The sequence below is a fragment of the Diorhabda carinulata genome, chromosome 1 (genome assembly GCF_026250575.1).
Source record: "Diorhabda carinulata isolate Delta chromosome 1, icDioCari1.1, whole genome shotgun sequence".
NCBI classification, from domain to species: Eukaryota; Metazoa; Arthropoda; class Insecta; order Coleoptera; family Chrysomelidae; genus Diorhabda; species Diorhabda carinulata.
The window spans coordinates 33823365-33850502 of NC_079460.1; the positions used below are offsets into that span (position 1 = coordinate 33823365).

Consider the following 27138-nt stretch of genomic DNA (forward strand, 5'->3'; position numbering starts at 1 on the left):
TTAAAATACCTGAACATCACATAAAACGAGTTATGATGAAATGATATTAGAAGCAAATATGAATACAAGCATAACCAATAAATGAAGAAACAATAGAAGCAAAAATGGCTTAATATAATATTATGAGAATCTATAGCAACCATCAAGATAGGGCGGTAAAAGCAGAGAGATAAATTATGCTATGAAAAGTATCATGACGAAAAAATGTCTAAGATATATATTCAAAAAAGCATAGAACGAGGATAAAATACAAAAATAATAGTAATGATAATTATATTAGAGAATGAGGAAACTACAAAGCAATTTTTTCGACATCAGCAGTATGAAGTTTACAAAATGTATAGCGAATACAAAGAAATAAAGAAATAAAGAAAGAAAGAGAGAAAGCTAGAAATTCAATAATTTAAAATCTCCAAATATCTATATAACTTAACACATATTTTATATTGACTCGACTTCACTATTGACTTGGGTTGTAATATTCATCATATTTACTTCCATTTGTTGATCTTTCAGGTTTGAGAGGACTTTTATAATTTACTGTCAAATCCCATTGCTGGTATTGTTAATAAATTGATTGTACCGTATTCTGGTGACAATAGATCCCAAATTAACATCAGTGGCCAAGGAATTCACATATATTTTCAATTGAAAAAATCTAATTTTACACGCACTCTGCAATTGAAACCCAGATAGGAAACAAAATTGTGATATGATGTTATGAAGAAACTGAAACTGTTTAAATGAAAATCAAACAAACTGCGTTAAAATAAAGCTGGTTAGAACAAACACCGATCTACTGATTACAAACATTGCAAGAATTAGTAGCAATAATAAAGTCCAGATTTATACAGTTATGTCGTAATATTTGAAAATTCAATGGTGTGTATTAAATCGAACATAAATTCTTACATTTCTGTTGATAAATAATATCCGAAATTAATTTATAAAACAATAGGTGTAATGGAGATCGAAAACGTTTATTCAGGCACGTTAATATAACAGGACGGAAGAATAAAATCACATTATTCGTGTGCACTCTGATAAAAACCATTAAAAATACTCGATACAGATCAAATAATCATGAGATAGAAACGACGTATGTTATTTATACAAATGTCACACAGCATGGTTTCAAACTACACCAGGCTCAATTCATGACTATTAAATCCATATTTTGTATTTTTGTCAAATTCCTATGTACCGTAGTAATAGATTGGGATGAAACATAATTAGCAATAAATTTTAGATAAGAATAGACCCGAAACCAGATGACATAGAATAAGAAATGAAGTGTGCTGGCAAAACGAAACGTAAATTTTCATAAAAAGGTATTTGAAACGATATATAAAGAGACAAGTAAGAAATGAAGAAATAAAACTACAGCTCTAACTTTCACCTCAAGGTGATAAAATACAAATAATTTAATAGAAGTTGCATGAAGCTCTCAATAATATGATCTTGTTTTCAATATCCTAGCTAATTTACCTCAAATTAAATTTAAAACATCCAAATTCAATTGGTCTTTATATAATTATCATTCACAATTTCATAGGAAGCAATCAATTATTGATACAGGGGCTCCGTACTATGTTAGATATTTTTTGTATATCCAACTTTTACCAATTGGACATAGATGGAATATAGAGAGTTCTGCTCATGTACCTGTTTGAAGAAGAAGTCAAACTGCTTACCAGAAGAAATATATGTGGATATAAATTAATTTTTCGATTGGAAATTGTTATAGGCTAACACACTGTTTTAAGGGAAGCAGTGAATATTTTCAATTAATTTTCAAATTACATTCATTCTAATATTAAAAAAATAGGCTTGCCTGTTAAATATAAACTTGATGTTTCATTTTTACAAACCATTAACACTGACATATCCACAAAAATATTGTTAAATTAGAAGTATTTTTGGTTAAATGGTTATGGGCATTTAAAGTTGTGAAATCACAACTATTTTTTAAAGAATTCATTCGAACATTATAAATTTTTAATGGATGGTTACGTATGTCAATTTAGTGTGTTTGATGGAATAAATAATTCTACACTACTATCTGAAGGCCAGGGGCGGCTCATGACCAATGGTTAATAATCGGTAACTTTTACAGGGAAAAACTGTACAATTTAAAGATAGCAAACATGAATTTTACGCTATAAAAGTTCAAAGACATATCCTTCGAAGAATCCAGGAATGTGTAAAAGTGCAAGGTGCCCACCACGATTATCAAGTATTATTTTTATTTGATAAGTTGTAGACTGACCAACTAAATTTTTCTACATTTAAAGTTTGTCCTTATGTAAGTAACATGATGTCCGACAGTATGTACTTCAATTAGAAATGTTTTATTATTTTTAATACTATATTAGTAAGTATTTTCAATAAATAATTATAATTTATGAAAATTTTCTTTAGAATGTCTCTTAATGGCGAACGGTTTCCTTGGCATATACAATGATCTAAAAATGTACATATATCCTAAACCGTAAATTTTATCGAGTTAAACAAAGAGTGTACCTTTGTGTTTAAAAAATTTATTAAAAAATTCATCTTTGGAATGTACAGGTTATCCCTGTGAAAGTTACGGATAGTTAACTATTGGGCATGAGCCGCCCCTGGCCTTCATATAATTGTGCAGAATTATTTATTCCGTCAAGCTCACTACATGGACATACGTAATCATCCGTTAAAAATTCATACCTAATGTTCGAATGTATAATTTACGATATATACTAAAAAATACTCTTATTATTTACTATTTCTATTCGTGGGGTTAATTTGGAAACACTCTTTCTTACGTTCTAAATTTATTTAAATACTCTACACTACACTTAAATAACTTATAATAATTAACTTATCATTAAAATTTAACTAACCTATATTATATATAATTTATTTAAGTTTTTGGGTTACTTTACTATTTCGTTGTGTTCACTATGTTTAATTATTATAAACTAAACTAACTGCGCTAAACAAACTCGTTTATGTATTCAGGGAAATTCTCAAAAGTTCTAGAAAATAAACAAAGAAAACAAATAAATAAATGGACTTTCCTATAAATTAGTTCAAAACAAACAATGTATACAAACATTAGACGTATTCCGCGGTCTAGAAAAAGAATTTTAGAATTCTACTATAACCGGATAGGACCGGCTCCAAGGTCCATATCGCGGACTTGTTCCTAATAATACGTTCTGATTTTGCAATATCAAAAGCCTATAACTCAGAAACGAGGGGTCTTATGAGAAAATTTTTTTGTCACAGCCTTATTTTCACATCATCTAGTCACTCCTGTATAACGACAACTAATTAGCGTTAATTCCAAAAAAGTGTCTATTCAGAAACCTGCGATATTTAATAACTGATCAGTGCGTTAGAAAAATGTTGCGGGCTTACTAGCGAATTGTTGCACGTAGAGTAAAAACAGATAATGTATAAAGACCAATTATCTACATAACTGTATAAAAGCAAACTTCAAACTCAAACAAATATAGTTTCAACAATTCTACCTTCTCCTGCTTCTTATCCTTTTTATCTTTCTTTTCTTTCTTCTGCTTTTTTTGTGCTTCGGCTTCTTTTTTCTTTTTTTCTTTATCATCTTTTTCCTTTTTATTTTTAACTTCCTTGTCTTTCACATTCTTTTTCGGAACTGGCTTTGGTTGTTTTTCATTTCCAGAACAACAAGAGCTTTCTTGCAATAAAAAGCAGAAAACGTACAGCAAGAAAAGAATGCTAAAACCGTAAAGGTAAGTGAAAAATCCTTCGTAGTAGTACGGGGGTATGTTGTGCGTCACTATATCCGAAATTACGTAAGCGATGCATATTACGACTAGAAGTTTGGCGTAGACGAAACTTGTTACAATGAACAGGGATGTCCTGAAACAAAAATCAAAATTTTAGTATATATAAAATAACAAAACATGATTATCTAAGAATTGAGTTGTTCAAGTTAGACAAATTCATTATTTATTCTGCTTCTTAATGGAATGTACACATCCAACTTCCTACCTATTAATTAAACACGATGTTAGTAATTTTTAAATGCAATTTAATTCTTGTCTAATTTCTGTTGGAAGTTACCTAACAATTAAAGGTCTTGAGTTAACTTATGCACGTGATAAGTTCAATAGATAACACCCATGTATCAAATAACAGTTATTTTTTAAACACGAAAAGGGAACCGGCAGAACATTTGTCATGCTCTAATCAACTAACTAATCCTGTGAAGTTTTATATTGAAATATTCTCATCACACTCCTATTCAGATCCAAATGAAAAGCATTCATTTCCGGTGTATACTAGACTTCTCTTTATAATGCCGTTAATCATATAAAAGCTCTTGATTCATTGCTCGATATTGCTCTTGAAAGATTGTGGAAAAAATGGAATAATATTGGATATTTCAGTACAATTAGAGTATATTATTCTAGATAGACTTAATTGATACGACGTAACTCAACAATGAACTGTTTTTGGTTTTCGGTATCAGCTACAATGAACGCAAAATAAAATTACAAAAACAGTTCATTCATTACAAGTTTAAATTATTAGCTAATTATTTAATGCTACGTAGGGTGTACTGTCAGGGAAGTCAAGGAAGGTGATAAGCTGTAGCAATTTAGAATAAAAAAGTGTGTGGAATAGCTAGTAATGTAGAGTTTTGAAACGAATGTTAAAGATCAAGATTCAATATTTGAAGGACTAAGAATTGTCTAGATAACATGCAACAAAACCTAGACACATCATACAAATTCAGGACGAAATTACAAATTAACAACTAGTGGAAAATTTTGTATCCCAATAGGAAAACTTGATCAGTATTGAAAAATACATCCGACCGCGACAGGAAGCTGAAACATTGGAACCTACTGAGTTAACGGTACTAAAAGACCACATAAGACAAACAAATATGCAACATATACAAAATTCATATTATAATGAACTACAACAACAAAATTTCCATGGAAATCGGTACCATGTGCAAATTCTTAATGGACACTATAGACGAAGATGCTGAAAAAAGGATACGTATATGGGAAATTCAAAAAAGTTTCAAGTACCGACAAAGAAAAAATAAATAAAGAACTAACAATTCAATGAACATATAATCTGAAGGAACTCTCAGTTAAAGCGCATGTACCGGGTGTCCCAATAAGAATGGCTCTAGGCCATATTTCGGGAACCGTTTAACTTCCATAACGCAGTTTCCCGGTGACAGCATAAGTAATATTGACATAATAATTGGAAATATTATTAATAGAACAAGAAAAGACAATTTTGAGGAGTCAAAAAATGTTAAAATCCGTTCAGTCGACCCAGAGTAATTTATGTTTAAAGGAAAATGCTTAAAATTTACACATTTCTTAGGATATCTCGTAATACGAAAAAGATTTCGACAAGCGGTTTTCGCTATTTTGTTGCTAATTTGGTCTACTTTTATATTTCTTAATTAAAACTGCATGTTTCCATTTAACATTTTTCAAGGATAGCTAGATTTAAAAAAATAAATAAATACCGCCCTCATTAGGTTGTTTAGAATTGATATCTCTTACATAGGTAGAAAGTAACTATCTTCAAAAAGACTAAGTTTGCATAGATAGGTTAAGTAGAACTGGGCTTCAGGCGTTTTTTCATAATAAAGTTCCCGCTTCCCCCCACCTCTTATTTGAAGAGATAGACTAAAACTTGTAGAATCAAATATACGCTGAATTTCTTGAAGAATACGATAATCATAGTTTAAATGCATCTTAATCCAGCAAAATTTGTAAATTATTCATTTTATAATTTTTGGTATTTAATTACGCCCTCTAGCGGTGGACCTACAACTCTGTAAATAATTTCCAGGTTTTTTTCGAGGTAACTTTTGTTGTAATTTTTTTTTCCCGAAGCTGTACTATAAACGGTTCCCGAGATATGGCCGAGAGCCATTCTTTTTGGGACACCCGGTACACTGCACATAAAGAGGTAATAGAGATACTAACAGAAGTAATATTAATTTCCTCAGTTGTATTTAAAGAAAGAGGAAAAACTCTCGTATGGCTCGATAGAAAATTGCTAAAGAGATATTCGATTTGTTGTTACACGTGTGTATCATTATCATAGTTTATATTATATTCTTTCTTTAGAGCATAAATATTGGGAAAGTATATTCGGCCAAATTAATTACCTGACATATGATTTGACTAAAGTCGTTTCGAATTAACCGGTAACTTCGGTTTGTCAAATCGGTCGCTTGGTTTTATGCCGTGTAAATATGGTTATATACTTCACAGTGCTCAGTTTTTATTTGGTTATTTTTAAACTTCTCAAATTTTATTTTATTTGTATGAATATATGTACATTTTTGAAAATATAAATTTACATATACCTATCTGATAGTTGTATACTTCAATTTTCCTAACTCTGACTAGTTTACATGTACAAATTTGGGTCCCAAATTTCTCTGGACGAATTTACGACGGCCCCGATCCTTTTTTTGAATAGACAATTACATACCTATTATTTAAATTAATGTTTTTATAGACGTCCCCTTAAATTCATATTATAACAATGCCTCTATTATAATATTAAATTAGTATCGAGAATCTCTCGACCTACACGAAAATTTTTTCACACGCAGGTTAACATGAGCTATGTAATAAATGTTTTCGATTTACAACGCAAAATGTTTTAATAAATAGAAAGTAATAATGAATCATAACCCTAATATGTAGCAAAGGTTTGTGGAATAAGTGTAATTTTGAAGAAAATCCGAAAATGTATTCTGAAAATTGGAGTAGACAAAATTCAAACTTTTTGAACAAATACCTACCTATTATTAAGGTGCAGTTTCCTGAAAAATAATAAATAAAAATTCAAATGAAGTGCCCATTTCCAAAGAAATTATATATAATGGAGCACAATCCATTAACTGACTTGTTTCGGCTACCAACCTTTATCAGGCCAAGTACTTGTCAATAATACATTCAGTTCTGTTTGTTAAAAATATTAAGTAGATAATATTAACGTTAAAATGAGTTATACATTGAAGTGCAAAGGTTACGGCTAACATTTATTTTTGGATATAATGTTGCTCTTCATTGCCTCAAATTTTTCAGTTAATTCTTTGATAAGATATTCTTGCAGAATAGTCAAGAAGAGTGAAATGATTGATTTCTAATCGTCCATTTGATAAAAGCATCTAAAGCAGGATTATAAAAAGTAATCATGTTCTGGAGTGTTACTCTTGGAACCCTTAAGACACAGTACGTCCAATTACATATTTCCACTATTGACAATAATTGCTCCCTTATATACGTGGAAATTAAGTACCAATATTCTCTTCTCCAAATACTGTTCCTCAGATTATATTTGACGAATAAATGAAGAGGTAATGGAATATTTGTATACTAAATATTCATCATTCTACCTTCTGCTCCTATCCTATTTATCTTCTTTTCTTTGTCTAGCTTTTAGTGCTTTGTTTATTATCTTTTCCCTTTTATTACTAACAGGTTTTTCACATTTTTTTTCGAGTCTGGATTTAGCAACAAGAATTTTCTTGTAATGGAAAACATACAGTAAAAATGATCCTAAAACGGAAAGGTAAATAAACAGTGATGGAAGATTTGTACTAGATCAAAACTTACACAAGAAATCAGAACATAAAGCATTACCAGACGGAGACATATCCATTGTAAGAAGGATGGATACTGAACATACTATTTACTACTACTACTAGACCAACATTTACTGACGACCGTTTCGACAACAAAGTTATCGTCTTCAGAGAACGTGATGTTTTGCTCTATTTGATACGCAAATGTGATGCATTTGCAAACTATAAACTCTAACTGAAAAACGGGAGGAACTAATTCTAGTACCTTTAAATCATTTTTATAGAAAAGAAAATAAGACAGTAGATTTGAAATTGAACAATCATTGGGTATTGGGTAATTGATGAAATACTAGATTTAGAACAGAGTGGAATTTATGAAATTAGCTGTAATAATTATGACTGAAAGTATGTTGGACAATATATGTTGATATCCTGTTTAAAGAGCATTCAGATCATTTAAAATATGGATAGTTCGAAAAATACTCATGCAATGAGTATCAATAATGTAATTTTTTTGTATGTATTCAACAATAGATGGTTGTATACATTTTGAAGTATTGCTACTATTGTATGCAATTAAATGTTAATGTAAAGAAATACAGGACCTACTCCTTACGGTCTACTTCATAGTTTAGTCAGTCATAATCAAGCAATAAGTAGAAATAATGTGAAACTGTTGAAAAATGTATCAAAAAATAGATTGCTGGATGCATTTGAAAGTATTGAGATTGTTAGATATGGGAATAGTTTGAATAGAAGACGTATTCCTCGTGGTCCACTTATTAGAGAGGAATTGAATGTGAAAATCCATCATTAAGGTAGATTTTCCCGCTGTAATCATTTCTCGTGGAAAAATTTCACAGGAAATGTAGTATATAAAGGTTATCAACTTAGTAAGTCACAGTCTACCTTTAATTTCTGAGGAGAATAACGTTCTTTAGTCAGAGTTATTCTAAGTGTATGTGTGTATGTGTGAGTAAAAATTTACAATTATTAATGAGTACAGAATTGTATATTTGCCTTAATAGTTTCAATATTTCCGTGATTGATGCTTTCTTCTTCATTTTGAGAATTTTCTTTCTGTTATTCGATTCTGCCTTATGAGCATTATGGGAAATAATTTGAATACGATTCCGATTACTTTTAAATTTTTCTGGCTTGTTATATTGCATTGCAATAAGCCAAAAAATGAGAAAATTTCATAATTCTTCAAATTTTCTCTTTCACCTTTTCTTTCTGTTACTATTGAATAAGAAACGAGAAAATTCATCCTAAATAAACAAGTTATCAATTAACGAAGAAGAGGAATGATATTTTTGTAAACACTATAATTTATAAAGATTACAATTGAAAATACTTACAATTGATTCATTATATTTTAAATGAATATTAACTCAAAAAAATATATGTTTCTGATTCAAAACATAAACATTAGTTAACACAGATGCACAGTCACAGACACAACTAAAAAAACATATGTTTGATCATGAGATTTCAAAACATTCAAATCTCTAGTTGTTCTAATTTCGTGCCTATTGCAAAATATGAAATATCTGGATACTGTCAATATTTTAGGCGAGTAAAATTTAAGTTCTCTAAAATTGTTACAATACGATATAGTGATAAAAACGTTGCGATACTGAAATTTACAATTTCACAAAAAATGCTCTTTTGATTTGCTTGCTTTCCTTTCATGTTTCATGTTTTACAAATAGTAACGAAGAATTTTTATATACTTACTCAATAATATCAACATAATAATATAAAATCCGACTTGCAGTAATCTCTTTTAAATACCTATGCTATATAAAAAAATTTATTTAAATTTGACGACAAAAGGCTCACATGATAAATTAATAATAAAACTATATTTTGCCACAAAAATTTATTAGATATTTCATTATAGAGACTTTTTGGGATTAATTATTTCTAATTTTGGCAGTATAATACTTTAAAATTCCATGTGTTTGCTTCAAGACAAAATATAAAATCTAGTTTTTTATCGATGTAGAAGAGCCTTGGACTTTGAATTATGCTTTTATGGAATATAGAAACGATCTTAACTCTCCAAATCTGTCTTTGGAATTACATCATATATAGAATGAACTTCGTAATATTATTTATTCAGTGCATAGAAACCTTTTTTTCCAAAATAGTATAGGAGGAATGACAATAACTCGGTTATGACATGTTTATTTTATCCACAAATACAAGAAAAAACAAATGTGTGTATTCTATTATTAAATGTCTATTAATCATTATAAATGAATACCTATTTAAACATGCCACGACATTGTTCGAAAATGTTTATAAGAAATTTATGATATATTTTTGCCTTCACTCATTTTAAGTTTTATTTATTGCTCTTATATTTGTCTATGAATCTATATTTATTATGTTGTCCAAGATATTACTTGATAAAGGATCAAAAGAGAAAATTAGGGTAGATTAGACTTTCTACAAGCCTAAAAATGATATCGCTAGGAACTCGTTTCAATAAAATCCTTAGGAGATCCAGATATAATCACGAGCTAAATCAAAAATACGGCCGCCGTATAGTATGATTGTCGAGAAAGGTGCTTGATTCCAATTTTGAAGGATTTAGGGTCAATTGCAAGAGCTCGAAATAGGTGGCAAGAAGAAGTCGCAGAAGATGCAATCAATCTTTGTAAATACACAATTGGAAAAGGGCAGCTCTGGACAGGATCAACCGGGGAAGAAAGCTTAGGATGAACAAGTTCTGCAATGGGCTGTAGAAGAAGAAAGAGACCATTATAATTTTTCGTGCAATATTGCTAAAAGTAAAGATTACATTGTTGCAATCAATTGTGGAGATCTTCTAACAGCAGTTTTTCCATTCTATGCTCCTCTCTTGTAACTTGATGACGTCGTAGACGCCGCAAATATCGTCGTGCACAAATCGGTAGATTGTTGACTGTAAAAAGCACTCATATTTGAATAAATTTTAATTCTTTTGGTAGATCATAGGAAGAGTTTTGAGTGTCTAAATATTTCAGATTCTTGAAATTCTTTGGAAAAGCTTACTCTGTAATATGTACACCCAGCAAATTGAAGAATCTTAGATGTATCCTACTAACTAATTTGTATATTTCTACCCCAACTTTTCACTAGCCCCCAATGTGTTGTATACTAACCTTCTAGATCTATGGGATTCGGCAAATACCACTGTGTACAGTTTAATCATTTATTTGTTTTCAATTTTAATTTTGCACAATCCTTTGTCTTGTTAACTATAATAAATAGACATTATATTGATTAGCACTGGGCACTGAGAAATATTTTGCCAGTTGCTAGCCATAGCCAAATATAAAATTGAAAACTGCCATAAAATGTTTTATCACATATCACAATTTTTATCAATAACGTATAATTGTAATTTTTCATTTAGTTATGCGACGATAAATATTGTTAATCTAATTCCGTTTCGTAAGCGCGAAGCAAGAGTTGTAACCAAATACTTCAGCTAATTATTCGTTAGGTAATTAAGGGAAGGTAAGTCGCAACTAATTATGGGGTATTCCGAGTTATGAAAATTATGTCAAGAGCACGCCCACTTAACAAATAATGCTTTTATGTTTCTAGAAAAAAACAAAAGCACAAGGATAAACTAAATGAAAGATATACTTGTAGTATTATAAATATATTATTTTTAGGAACTGAAGATTTTTTGTGAACTTATGTGGCTTCAATTTTTTTGTCGTAGCGATGTTCACTTCCGGTTAGGAATTGAATTAAGAATAATCATACAGTCATACCTCTTATCTGGTTTGGGCTGAACGTGTTTCAAATCCATATCCCTAATTGCGTTATTTTTTTCTGCATCAACATCGTTGTAAGTCTTAGATACCGGAAGTGTTGCCGTATTATCCGTGGACTCCATCTCGACGGTGGCAACCTTCATTTCAGTTAAAGTCATTACCGAAATTCAAAGTATACGATTTTTTCACAAAACACTAAATTTTGATTACACTCGTTGCATTTGTAGCATTATTATGCGTAATTTGAAAGAAACGTCGATGTGCTGAAACATTGGATGGAATCCGGATTTTCACATTTAATTGAACTATATTTTTATAAATAAATAAAAAGACTTTTTATCGCGACTTCGTTTTTTCTCATTACATTATCCTCCCGAATTTAACAGCAGAGATTCGACGAGAGGGCTTTAGAAGCACTAACCGAATCTCCTCCTCTTGGTATATGAGGAAGGGAAGCTGCAGAAAATCACATGGCCTTTTTAGCAGCGACGCTATTGGTTCAAATGACAGCTTCCCGGGATTTTGACCTAGTAAACCCTTAAATTCAACGACCTCACCCAAAATTCAAAATTATTATTTCATTTATTCATTTCAATCATAAATTTAATTAGATAAAAAATAGCAATTAATTGTGTGCTAGACGATTCATGCTTTCATAACTGCGAAAAAACCTATTTAAACCCTTCTATAATCTCAAAAAAATAACACTTATTCAATTAACAGTCTTAAAGATTGTTTATTAATTTGTTGCGAGAAAAACCTTTACCGAAAAAAATGTGGAAACCCAAATAAAATCGGTGATGTGTTAAAAATACAGTAGCTTATTGATCCACTTCAGCATCCCTTCCAGAGTTAAGGGTGGTGCAATCGTGGACTATTGGATGCTGGGAAATGTACTCGTCAATGTTGCCACAACACAGTTTCTCTGTATTATAGGGAAATTTCTGTATGTTTTGTTTTGGGAAACAGGATATTTAATAATATATATATATATATATATATATATATATATATATATATATATATATATATATATATATGTTCTTGATTTGATAGGTTTCTTCTGTTTCAAAATTAGTTTTTTTTTGATAATTTTTAAAGGATAAATAAAATTTGACGCTCCGACTATTCTTTAAGTCTTTATCAAAATATGATATTGACACTGACAATTTGCGTATTTATATTGATCAATAGATCGCCTTCATCATGAATATCAAAATATGAATAAAATCAAACTAGAACTTTACTAGAAAATAATGTATATTCTATTTTTTTACAGTTTATGCTCTGGATTGTTATATACATTAACTATGTCAAATTTTGCTACCCTCTGCTCTTGGTAAGGTAGTACTGAAGCTGAAAACATTTTTGTCTTAGAAACAAAACCAGAGTAGATATATATATATATATATATATATATATATATATATATATATATATATATATATATATATATATATACTGATAGATTTCAATCTAAAATCTTAATAGCGTATATACCTATAGCTTTTATCACATCTATATCTTCATGATAATCCCTAGTCTTACTACAATGCAATAACCTTTACTATCTATATGAACAGTGCTCTTAACCATTTTGGGCAGAAATTCTGCTCATTTTAAAAAATATTCCGTTCTGTACGTAATATTTTCGTTATAGGCTTGTAACAGCATCATAATTGTTTTAATAAACCTCACAAGTTTCCTATCATGTCTTTAGACAGCTTACGTCGTCTCAACTTCGTTTTACTATACTATATACAGTGTTGCCAAAGACCAAAAACATATTTCTATGAAAAATACGTTAATCAATAAATTACAAACATATATACAGAAAAGCATAAATATGAAAAAGTTACATAGTGCTCTTTCCCAAACTCAAAAACAACTTAAATACTTAAACATAACGTTTTTTTTAGTAAGTGCACATTAGTCATGTCAAAAGGTTTTCAAAATAAATATCTAACAATAGGCAAATGTGCATGCACCTGTTTTGTTACGAGTACAATATATATACTATAAATATATACTTTGAATAGTGGAGATAAAATATAAAGTTTGGTCGAAACGTAACATCATCAAAATACATATTATTTATTCAAATAGACCTAAAATCAAGAACAGATATTAATAAATATGAATATAAAGAGGCTAAGAAGCAAAAAATCGACTAAATTTAGGTGTATATTAATTTATTAAGCTTTTTCCATCTGATTTCCAACTACCTTCGTTATAGTAATGCTTTTTCAATTATTATGTTCTCAATTTAAATCAAACTTATCTTCTACATCGATAATTTCTGGAATTAATCATTACAAATCTTTCAACAAGGTCGTTTATAATATTTTCAAGTCACGGACAAGGAAAAATATTTTTGCTTTTGGCAACACCGAAATTCAATTTGGAATTCATTCCGTAGCTATGTTATCTCTTTGTTCTCCATAAACATAGCTAAATGACTAAATGGTTCCAATTATATTAATTTATAAAAACAATAGTACGTATAAGAACCCGTTGATTATGTAATTAGTTTGGTATATGATATCAGTTTCAAATTATTGCATAATACATATAAACATTAATTTTATTGAAAATAACGACATACATTAAAAAATAAGAGAACACGAAAACTTTGACTTCCACTTTCTAGTTATATATTCATGTTTTGGTAAAATCATGACTTTTTTTGAGAAAACATGGTTCGAATTTGACGTCGTCATTTAACATATTCTGAGCGATGCTCTGATCGAGATTAACATTTTTCGAACAAATTTCGAGTTTTTATCGTAAAACCAATAATTTATATGCCAATATGATCAACTTTCATAATAATCGTTTCTCGAACTTCTGCAAAAGGCATTTGTTCGTAGTAGAATTGACAGATTTTACATTCTAAGGATGTCAGTGCCTCTAATTTCATTTTGATATGGATAATTGAATAAATATTCTTCGAACAATTTTATCGCCAAAATACTTCGCATTTGTATGTTTCAAGAACAGAAGAATTATGCAAAATAGCTAAGATATACGAGTATGTAAGTACCACCATATAAAACTAAATCCTGCAGGAAGCCTACATATGTCAGATATTTTTTGATAATATTAATTGTTACTTAGTGTGAGAAATTATCAAATAAAAGTTAGTTTCCATTCTCCTGCTTCTACTAGTGCTAAACGTATCAAGGAAAATGTTTTAATAATGAAATATACTTACTTTGCATTTTTTGGAAATATCTTCTGACAAATGGGGAAAAACTTGCTTTCCGGTTTCTCGGGCACAAGAGGGGTCTGATCGGCAGTGCAGTGCGTTGGGGTAGTGTGGGTTAGCCCAGCATTATCTATCTGGAAAAAGTAAAACAAAGTTAAGGTTATGCATCTAGATTACTTGATTGGATCCAATTATTCAAACGTTGTAACCTATGATACTAATTATATATTTTTCAAACAAAAAAAGGGCAAAATTCAGAAATCATTAATACTACTTAGTCAAACTATCTCTCTAAATGAGTAATCCACTCATTTTTGCTTATATAGAATGGATTTATACTGAGATCTTATATCAATTCAGATTACTTCAAGGGATTTTACTTTTGTATGAAAGCATGTAGGAAAACGTTTCTATTTTCATTTTTCCGGATAACATAATACGAGGGTTATTCTATGTGAATAGAAAAGATCGGCCACCTCTTGCCAGTCTCTCACTACGCCGACATTATGTTTCACATCTCTATATCGATGTACCGGTTTACGTCAATCAACTGTAAACATTGTTCAATTATTTGGTTTCTAAATGAATAAAAAGTCCGTACTTAAGGACAAATGTTGAAAACAAAGAACGATCTAGACCACCTAGAGTCATGACACAAAAAGTTCAAGCGGTAATTTGTCCAAATAATCGCTTCACTATAGACGTGAACCTCAATCTGTGAGCGTTTGAAGAAAATGTCATGACAGTGTTTGAAGGAAACGCGAATAATGGAGATCATTGATTTATCGCTTTGTAGATCCTGAACAAATATAGTACAATTGAGCTGACAATTTCTGAATACAGACGGTTGAATGCTGTTTCCCACTTTTCATTTCACCAATTTTATCTAGGTCTTCCTCTTTTGTTTATCTTAGCAACAGATGAATGAAAATGAAGCGTTTAAAAAAAATATGGATTTGTGGCAAAACAATTCGCCTTACAACATAGACTATAAATAAAGTCGGGAAAATATTAAAGCGATTTGGAAGATTAAAATCGTGCGGAATATATTCGTAGCAGGCAAGATAAAGCAGTGAATTCATATGAGCAGAATATAGGGAAACTATAAAAAGTATTGAAAACGCAAAGATAAAGATTTAACTGCGTTTCGCAAAATCAACAAAATTGAAACAAACACTGGTAAATAAATAAATTTAAAAAACGGAGAGGAAATTGTGAAATGAGGTAGAAATACACATGAAAAAAAGTAGAGCAAAGCACTTAAGCCATGAGCCAAATAGGTCTGCAATAATTTATTATTATAATATTTAAAAAAATATATATCGAAATGTATTCACTCAAAAATATTTTTTGTTATTTATGAGTAAATAATATACAGTTAACCTTCACATCAAAATCTTGAAATCAACATCAGTTATTAATTACTTTTAAAAGACATAAAAATAAATTAAAATAATGGTCGATGTTGAAATTTGAAAATAAACGAAATCAGTTGTATGGACTCGTTCCAATAACTTTTTGTCATGGTCTCAAAATAAAATTTATTAAAAGCTAGTACAACTTTTCGCGTGTATAACAAAAACTTTTTATTGCGATTTCAAACATTATCAAAGGATTGTTTGTAGACATGGAAAATGTGATATTCTTATACATTTTTGAATGTATGGGAAGCTGAAAAACAATAATTTTGAAACATAAATTTCAGGCATATTTTACCATAATACATAAGTTTAATTCTCGATCCTGCACAGTCACATCTTGAAAAATTTAAATTGTAAACAGGGTTGATGGTACCTGTTTCAATCGATCTTTCGAATTATTGTTACAATTTTTCGGAATTTATGAATGGGTATATAACTGGTTCTAATATCACATTTTAAAAATAAAAACACATAAAATAGAATTTGAATTATTCTATAAATTGATTAAAATGATCTCCTTTGACTACTCCCGTATAATAATATAATCTATATTCAAATACTCCCTTTGAGTACATGTGAAGATTATTAACGACATTCTCAAACTATTCGTCGACGTAGATATTCTAGAGATTCAGATTGTATTACAAATGATCCCAAAGGAAACGAACTAAAGGGTTTTAATCGGGTGAAGAATATTTTTCCTCCAATGCATAGACCAGAAATGTGATTTTCCAGAAATTGGGGGACCGTACAGAAACATGTTGTTTTGCACCATTTGGTTAAAAAAACAAACTCCAAAAAGTTATTGTCGTCCCCAGGAAATGGGATAATTTCCTGTTGCCATATATGTTATCCAACATCAATAGCGTTCCCACAATGTTGGACTTATAAATAACCAATCGTACTGTATATGATTGGGACTTCTAGCAACTACTTTGCGATTTTCCTGTCTTGGTATTATCCATCTACAAATGATTCACAACTGCCACAGCGACTGCTTCATTACTGATACCTTTTAAGATTGGTACTATGTGCTTTAAACAGAAACCTTTCACATATAATAGAGTGAGTTTCACCATCAAAATAACTTTTAAATAGCATATGGTTTCTAGTTATAATATATTAATTTGGAATTTCTAACAATATTAGTTTATTGAACTATTCTAGAACCGATTATCTCAACATAAATATTATTGAAAGCGGTTACTGTTCCCATTAAAATTCGTATAAACACAAATTGATTAAAACTCCCCTAATTAACTCCTCGATTTGCAAAAGCGAATGAACTCACTGTTTAAATATGATGAAATACACACACCTGAAATAAACTCAAAACTAAAATTATATTTTAGAAAATTCAGAAAATAGTTCGGAACTACAGTTTCCTAAAAGCATCTGCTCATGTTAGAAAAAATATATATAATTTATATTAACTCATTCCAATAAAAATCTTCTGAGTATAATCTGTATTTCATAAATTTCTACAATTATAAACACCGTGTGTATTAGTCTAATGGAATGATTTGATTAGCGTGACCATGTTCTAGTTAAATCACATTATTATCTAACATTTCCAGTTGTTTTCATACTACACTCTTCTATTCGTCTAGTCAGTATAGTTTTATGGTAATGTATTGAAATTTTTTTGTTTTGCAATATCTCAATGTCTTGATTAGAATTACGTTAACCTCAAAATCAAAAAGACAACTCAAGGAAAAGATATTATGGAGAAAAGCATACAGAATGAAAGGATGTGGAAAATAACAGCATGGAACATTAGAGGACTGACCGGAAAGAAAAATGAAATGATACAAGAATTTGAAACAGATGAAATTGAAATTGAATTAGATGGATATTTGTTAATATTCAATGGAGTAAATACAAAAAGTAGAGCACAAAAGGAATTGAATGTATAATAAGAAAAGAGCATGAAAAATATTTTGAAAACTGAACTGCAATTAAAGAAAGAATACTTAAAGTAGAACTGAATTCAAGGAAAAACAAAACAATAATTATAGAGTAAGATCCAAATGAAGATACAAGATCAAAATGAAAGAAGCATTTTGGGACAAAACGAGGGAGACAATTGAAGAGGCTGGAGCCAGGTCAATAATAGTGAGAGATTTTAATAGAAGATTTGGGAAATAAGACGAGCAAAATAATGACGTAATTAGGTTAAAGAAGGAAAGAAACGGCAATGGATTAAGGCTAATAAATTTATGTATATTAAGCCACCTAATAGTGAGTCAAAGGTGTCACCAAAAAAGATCGAATAAGAAACGAAAAGATAACAGAAGACTTGATTGTACAATCTATGATTAAAACAATTAAAAAGCAACATCTTAGATGGTTGGGACACCTTTGTAGAAAGGCAAAAAGTATTTGTAAGTTAAAGAAATGGAAGGAGCTGAAGAAAAAAAGGACGCCCAAAGGAATCTTAGTAATAGCCGAAAATTTGAGAGAAGAAAAAGTATCATGTAGAGATGCTATGAAAATAGCTATAAATAGAAAGGAGTGTCAAAAATTTGGGCATCAATAAAAAGAAAGACACACACATCCGACACCTATAAAGGATAATTTTTTGTTATATATTTGAAGACAGGTGAAAATTTAACGTTCAGTCTTCATCACAATATTATTTGACACAATTTGTGTATTTATATTAATCAATAGATCACTTACATCATGATTATCAAAATAAAATAGATTTTTATGTTGATTTTGATATTCAAAGTAATCGAAACGTCAAATTTTTACCTGTCTTAAAAAATATAAAAAAGAATTAAGTTTAAATCAGAAGAGATATAAAATCAAGAGGATTTAGAAACTAGATTCGCGGGTTAAACAACGTTGAAATTTTGAAAATTCCCGACGTTTCGGCTCCCACATTGAAGCCATTATAAAGAGAGGGGTCGGGGCAGGGTGGTTATTCGTTCAATGGCAATACCATCAGTGATAGTAAAAGTGTCCACAGTGTTCTCAATAGTAAGCTTACTACCGTTTATTTCTATTTAAACATTTTATATTTTTTTGTTTCAGCTTTTCATTCCCTCACTGAAGTAGGGAAATTGAGGTCTTGGAATCAACCAAAAAGAAGGTGATTCGTTACGTGTAGTGGGCAGATTGATTTTTTTATGAATAAAAAGACTTTATAGACGTATTCGAGCATTTTCATTTTTATAGAATTATTCCATATTTTGTCTGTATAGATCATCATTCATTTATTTCTCTATCCTTGAAAACGAAAAAATTGGTTTTCAAAACTAAATTAGTGCATTGAATATATTTCTCATTTATCACTAAATACACCATAGAATGATCTGCTTTTACAAACAACACCATACTAACCATTTTATACTTCATATCTTCCTATAGACACATTGTATAAAAATTACCTAAAAAGAAGTATGGAAGGGAGTGTATATAATCTATGTGTTAGTTAATGAGTTCACAGTAATAGAATTCATGATGAAAAGCGATTATAAAAATTCTCTGGTTAGATAACATCTTTTATAAATGTGTTACCTGAATACTGAATACATATTTTCTTGTGAAAGTTTCATAAACAATCATTTAGCCATCAGGTTATTCTCTTTTATTTGCTTGAATGTTCTAAAAATACAAATATTTTGAATTGATAGCCAAGAGAAACTCGTTCAGACATTTTAATTAAGTTCTTGATTGGGTATATATCTCTTAATGACGTTCTTCACCATACTAGTAAATCTGAAATTGGTACGTGACGCAAATACATGAACTTGAAATTGTGATAAATATCTCTCTGTGCTAAGTATTTCACGTAAAGATCAACTATTAGAAGCCGAATGTATCCTGCATGCATTTATACGCAAGATACTAAAATTTTCGGAAAATTTTAGAAGATTTTCTTCAAGTTCAAAGAACTTGAAACACAGAGAGAGCAGTCTAAATTCTTCAAAAAGAAGAATCCAAACCATGTTTGAACAACCTGAAGAAAGCATTTTGTAAAATAGTTGGATTATAAATTACTACTGACAAACTCCGTTGTTAACCTGTATTAAGTATTTTTAAATCCAAAGTCACATGGCGTGGTCGCCACGAGTCAATTGAGAGTCAATTGAAATGTTAGACACGAATTTAAAACAAGCAGCAAGATTAGACGGGAAACAGTCACGCTATGTTACTGATCTAGGTACTAGGCAAAAATAATTCATTTAAATTCTATTTCCAATAATAAAAATATGATGTAAACTAGACAATACTTTCTCTTTTCCATATGTTTCAATTGCTGTTATTATATATAATAATATAAACGCTCTTATTCTTGCTTGATTCACTAAAGCAATCGAAACGAAACCTTTAGACCACCATCCATCTCAGCTCTTACTGCTATACAAGCTATTTGTTTCACAAGAGAAAAATCTTATGCTTGAATGCAGTCTGACTATTCTAATAATATTCACAGAATAAATTGGTAAGTAGCATAGAAAACTAATTCCGGAAAACAAAAGTTTTCGTCCCTGACAGTTCCAGTTCAAAAAACTCCGTTTGAGGATTTGACTGATAAAGGATGCTTAGTATCTGAAATTTATTCAGCTTCAAAGCTGTAAAGAAACTAGCAAAATAGATGGTATTGTTGGATAAAGGAAACGTTTGGGGCGATAGTTATAATCAGCACGATAATATTAATCATGGACTATACGCAATTCTGCCATCTATACTAAAGCAGCTAAAATCCAAATTTCATTAAGAAATAAAACATTTTATTTGTAATATTCTCCGTATTGATAACATTTTTATGTGATAAGTATAATAATAATATATTCTTTTTATATTAAAATATAGAAAATATTATGTATGTATGAAAATAGTTCATATGTCTATTGGTAGCAATTTTTATCTCCATTTTCAATATTATTATAAATCAGTTGAGATTGATTATTTTCAATATAGAGGTTGAATCACCAGTAAGAAGCTCTCTCAAAACATATAGGTTAAGCCAGCTTCCTAAGTAAACGTTCTCGATAAAGTTACACATTCTTTACATACTTTTTTTTATATCGATTTGTATAATCTATATTGGTGTATTGTTTCAATGAATACATATACTATATTGATTTTTTAGAATTTAGAGCTGTTATGCCTGTTAAATAATAATTATTTCAGCTACTTTTTCTTCTATTCAAACAAATTGTTTGTTACTCCATACCTTCAGTGAATGTTATTTTCTACCCTCCAATAATCGAATTCCACGAGGTTAATTACCTTTTCGAACTATGATTATTAATGTCTGTACTTTAGGTAAGTTCTGGGTATAACATAACATTTATATTATATATTTATAGCTTATTTATTAGCTCAAGTATGGAAAAAGTATGTTCAGGTTAAACAAATTACTAAAATGAGCAGACAGGAAGAATAATTCTTAATTCCTTATAAAGTAAATAATAGAAAATTGAAATCAGGATATTTTGATGTACTGATTAATAGCTATCTAGAGCAGTTGCATCTTCCTTGTTTCAAAGGTTACCAAATGTAACAATGCTTCCGTCACAAACGTAATGTTCCAACGTACGATGTTGGATTATCACCCTTTATAATTACCCCCCTTATTATGAGAATGTACTTGTAAAAGAGTGTATGTCATATATGAAAGAAGGTAATTGCGTGTGTTAGGGGGAGTTGCGAAGCAGAGGTATTTGTGTGTCTACTTCAACTGTTCTAATCTATTACAGGGTTCCTATTGTAAGAAGTGACATTGTATTTCCATAAGTAGCTTCATTGAAATACGAAGATTTTTGTTACTTGTATAATTATCAGTTAAAAGATAATTAAAATAAATAACGACTAGGTTCAGACAAAAAGATAATCCCAAATGTATTTAATACATTTTTCTTCTATTATTCATAACTTGTTGCTAGAAAAAATATAATAGGCCAAATTAAATTTCAAAAATTTACTCTCTTGCTCCACATCTACGAAGCTTATCAAGGTCTCAATAACTGTTAGCTTAAAATCTTCAAATAATCACTTCATTCAAGCAAGTGACGAAATACTCAACCAATTTTTTTACAAAATTATTTTCGAATTGTCTGTATACTAATTTGGTATCTAATAAATGAAATCTATGCTCAATAACAAATACTGATACAAGATACAAGAGATATGAAAAAATAAATTTCGAAGTTTTTTATTTTGTTCATAATTCAGTAATCTTGAATACATCTAGAAGATTTAGAATTTATAAAAGATTGATTAAATATATTTCTTACTTTGACTATAGTCGCAACTGGCTTATGCTGAACGATGAGTGGTTGTTGGTCCTTTGGTAAAGGAGGACATGGTGGTGGAACTTCTTTGGGCATGATTATTTTCATAGGAATTGTGTCCTCGAGCAGTCTTTCTTTCATCTCGTAGAGATACGGGCAACGCTGCATAATTGCACTACGATTCTACTGAAACCAAAATTCATTTTGGAATCTCAGTCATTTCATAAAAAAATGGTTTCATTTAATCTGAAAAAAAAATTCAAAAAACGTTTAACCAAATAAAAAGGTCTCTAATTTTTTATAATAAGTTTAATGTATGAATAAATTATATTAAATATATTGAAATGATTTTTTTATGTGGGTAAATATTTATATTTCAATATATCTGGAAGTATGAAGAAATTAAAAAAATATCTTAGGAAACATAGTATGTTAATCAAAAAATTACACATAACTTACTAGAGTAATGAGTAACAAGAGCCATTCCAATATACTTATACCATAAGATTTTTAGGTAACCGAACATAGAAAATCCTGTGTTGCCATTTAAACTAAACTATATGTTGAATTTAGATCTGCTACTTGCGCTGGTGATCCCCAAGTGCCCCCCGACGCTCCACCCTTTTCGGACCTTCTGTGTACCTGCTTTTTATTACTGTAATTGAGTACTGATTTAAAAAACAAGGAAATATGTTTTCAAATGACGAAAATCGGAGCACTTTGAGAATAGTACTAGGCATAATTTGATTATTTAAATTTTTTGTTAAATTTACGATGATTTTTCGTGCAATAATATTTGTTTGATCAATAACTACGCAAAAACAATAGGACATAAATAAATAGTTTCAGAAGAAATACAATATCATGAAGCACTTGAGGAAAATTTTGTCTGATATTATTGCACTGAAATTGTTATAATTTCTATTTAATTTTGTTAAACAAAGTTAAAAATAGTTTATTCATGATATTGTATTTCTTATGAAATAGTAATATTCTCAAAGTGCTCCGATTTTTGTCATTCTAAAACGTATTTCCTTGTTTTTTAATCAGTACTCATTATTTGCTGTTATAATAATTTGAAATTGTTAATAAAAAATTGTTTTTCCCTGTAACAGTTACACAGAAGGTACGTAAAGGATTGAGCGTCGGGGGGCGCTTGGGGTTCACCAGCGCAGGTAGCTGACCCTCTATTCGGTTTCCTCAAAATCTTACGGTATATTACAATGTCAAACCGACACCATAGAGGAGTTTGGCTAACCATAATAAAAAGCTCAAGGATAGTTGCAAAAAATTTTGTTTTTTAATCTCAGAGAAAATGACTGAAATGGGCATCATATCTATTGAAATTTCGGATATAACTTTTTAAGTGTATAGGGGCCAACAGCCAAAGACGAGAATCTGTTTGTAGCATTCAAGATTCTCATCGCAACTTTGCGATTTTTTATTCATTTGGATTTGTATATTCGGTTTCCTTTATATTTCCAATCACTCATAATATCCTTTCCATTATAGCATTTATGCTTTCACATTTACCACTGATCTTCTTCAAATTCTCTAGCAATTATCAGAACCAAGCTTTGCAGACGAATATTGCCGAGGCTCTGACTACTGTTCTGTGTACAATATTGTTTTCAATTTTTTAAATTTATAACCGTTTTATCTTATGAAGCTTCATTTCATGGAGCTGTCACAAAATAAAATTGTTGACGATGAGCTGATACTAACCCAAGTCGTAATCAATAATCTTTCATTGTATTGAATTTAAAAACATAAATGAGGAATATTTTTCAACAATATATCAAGTTGGTGATATTGCAGATGAGCTGCTATTACCAGTTACAAGCTTATATACAAAATTGGTTTCAACACTTAATGTAGCTACGAACAAAGTATATCTAATAATATTTTTGGTGGGTAAGTGGATAATTGACATGTATTTTTGTACTTTTCATAAAGTTATGAAAAAATTTTCTTTTATATCTAAAATAATAGTACTTTTATAGTTTAGGGTCTTCATACTAAAGTAATTATGAGATTGAAGTTCATATTAAAAAAATCTGTTTGTTTAAAATGATTAAAGGTCCAAATACAATAGTCGAAAACTGTTAAATAACGTAAGAAATACCTCTCTGCATCAAATTAATAATGAAAAGATGGAATAATAGACGAAATTTTTGCAATATTAATACTTACATTTCGAAAATCCTTATATAAACGAATAACTGCGACTAATCTTTCTGGTACAAGATAAATAAATACACAATAATGCTCAAAAACTTTCAACTATTATTTTGAAAGTATAAAACTACCCTATCCAGGCAATGACTCTGTTTACATCGCGAGGCCATTACTCTACTTGGCAACAAGTTTGTTTATTTTGAAAACGCACTGAAAAAGTCCCTAATCCGTTGACTAGAATTTATTTGTCGACAAATGAAAAGAAACTATCATTATCTTAAACCTTTTAAAAATTCGACTTATTTCTGTATACACAAAGACTCTAGATGCGTCCGAGAACGAAAGCAGAAACTGCAATCGTAAACACTAGTGCACACACTACTGCAACTTCAAAATAATCACATCGATTTGTAGGTAGCAGCTTTATTATTATTCTGAGACCGCACAGAAACGCTTACGTTACTTTTTACACCAAAACAGTTACAAAATAGAATGCAGAACTATTTTAAAACAAGGAAGTGTCGAAAAATAACAGGAAGTAGAAGTAGTGTTGCAGGAAGATATACGCGCCTTAAGAATTTATATAATAAATATACAAAATATATATGTACTTACCGTTTTATTTTTTAAAGATATGAACACATTACAAATCACAATAAATTTATAGAAAACACTAAAACAGGTACGTATGTATCTACATCTAGAGATATCTGTAAATGGAACGCTCTACTTTGCACCGAAATATAGAATGAGTTTTCCTGATTTTCATATCTTGCTACTGCGCGTGTTTGAAACGATTTCGACCCTACATCAATTCTATATAGGGTGTAAGCCAAAGGCGTACGAAAAGGGATTATATTCAAACTGTACTTATTTAAATATTTTTCAATAATAACACATCAATTTTCCTATGAGGTAATACAACACTTTGTTTTAAATTTTGCGCAATTTTTGGATGATACAAAAAGGTTTCGGAACCTATCATCGGGTTAACCCGATTATGATCTGAATGTTCGAAAAGTAATCCGGATCACGTTCTCTGTTGTTCGGAGATTGATTTATATAATTGATTGATAGCCATATAATCCTATAATATTTTCTACCCTAGAATACAAGAAGGCAAATCACTGGCAGGCTGTTTTTGTTACTTTGAACTTTAGTACCTATTAATTCCCTATACGTGGTTATGCTTAATTGTGAAATTGCTCAATAACTATTATTTAATAAATCGAAACTATTATAGAACTGAAAAAAGTTTCAGTTGTAAATGATTACAAGAAACTAGAGTAAGAAAAATTTGCGATTTTCATAGGTTGAATTTTAAATATGTAGCTAAAATCGAATGCGGATATTTTTATGAAAATCTCGTTCCAGGTTCGGATCCATAATCAGCTAGTAGTAGATCTATTTACTACAGCACTATAGTTTCTGAAAAGCTCTAAAATAAGCCGTAATAAGAGTACATAGAAAATGTGGATTGATTGTTAAAACAGGATGTTTTCTATTACATATTTTGTAATGAATTACTGTCCTTAGTAGTTACAACATAATTAGCAAGTAGCTTTTAATACCACATAAAAATATACAGTAGGTTTCCTTCAATTGACATCATATGTAAAAATTATAGATACAAAGATATAGTCATAATTAAATTTTCAATTATTTCATGGATTATTGGAGATACTGTCTCTTTTTTAATTATTTGAATAATATCCTACATGAAGTGCTTAATAAACTCGATGCATTGTATAAAAACCTTGTGTCTCAGTTCTGGAAGGGAATCATGAGAATTATTTTTTTCTTCATATCGACCATATTCAAAAATAGACAGAAAGAGAGCGAAATGCTTTATTGTCAAAAAATTGTTACAATTTGTAGACAAAAGCTTATAAAAACAAAAAAAACATAAAAATAACTAAATAACGATAAAAATAAAATAAAATTTCTATATACAGAAGAAAACCACAATGAGTAATAAAATTATAGGTAATAATAAGTACATAAGTCGTCCATAGCAAAAATTAAACCTGTATGCTGCATGCCCGAAATTAAATATTATTATTAGGAGTCGTTTACAGAGTAGAAGGCACTTTCCAGTAAATATGCCCTCATATTATTGCGGAATGCGGGAGAAGATGATATCGATTTAATTTCAATTGGCAAATGATTGTGCATTTATTTGTATTGTAAAATATTGAGCCCTTAGCTAATTCTGAACGTTGAGTAGGTAGGTAAAGGTCGTGTCCCTGCAGTGATCCCTGCTGTTTGGTACGGGTAAATATCTAACAGCTCTCTTTTGTTGTTGGAAGATTCGCTCGAATTGAGTCGCACAACACGTGTCCCAGAAGGGAAGATTGGAAATACAATTTTCTCAAATATCAAGCAACTTCCCTATTGCGATCAATCCTTTGAGAAGATATTTTTTCTAATAAAGAATATACTTGCATTCACTCTTAAGAAAAATTAGAAAATAATAAATTTTGAGCAGAGCAAGAATATAGTTAGAAATAAGAAATATTTTTCATTTCTACTTCAAAATTGCAACTAAAAAACAAATGATAAAGAAGGCTTATTTAATATTCAGAGAGCTTGGTAAAAGCTATTATATGTTCCAAAGTAAATCGTAGGCATTTTGAATATCTACTTTGAAGATTATCAATTGTTATTGACAAACGTTCAGAGAATGAACCTGTTTGATACA

General features: G+C 29.8%; 1 protein-coding gene across 11 annotated transcripts in view; it reads right to left on the reverse strand.

The window, feature by feature from the left end:
- LOC130892874 (proton channel OtopLc) overlaps positions 1 to 25166 on the reverse strand; it is a 49549-nt gene extending 24383 nt beyond the window's left edge. For 5 of the 11 annotated variants that reach the window (XM_057798626.1, XM_057798608.1, XM_057798591.1 and 2 more), the window contains exons 1-4: positions 24453 to 24804; positions 22263 to 22505; positions 14597 to 14724; positions 3516 to 3882 (exon numbers count right to left, since the gene is read on the reverse strand). In XM_057798626.1, the coding sequence (XP_057654609.1) occupies positions 3516 to 3882; positions 14597 to 14724; positions 22263 to 22427 (660 nt within the window). In that variant the 5' untranslated portion in view covers positions 22428 to 22505; positions 24453 to 24804. Of the gene's footprint in view, positions 1 to 3515; positions 3883 to 11379; positions 11859 to 14596; positions 14725 to 22262; positions 22506 to 24452; positions 24841 to 25052 lie in introns of those variants that run through there. The other 6 variants (XM_057798642.1, XM_057798617.1, XM_057798634.1 and 3 more) reach the window with 4 other exon arrangements.
- Positions 25167 to 27138: the final 1972 nt, after the last annotated feature.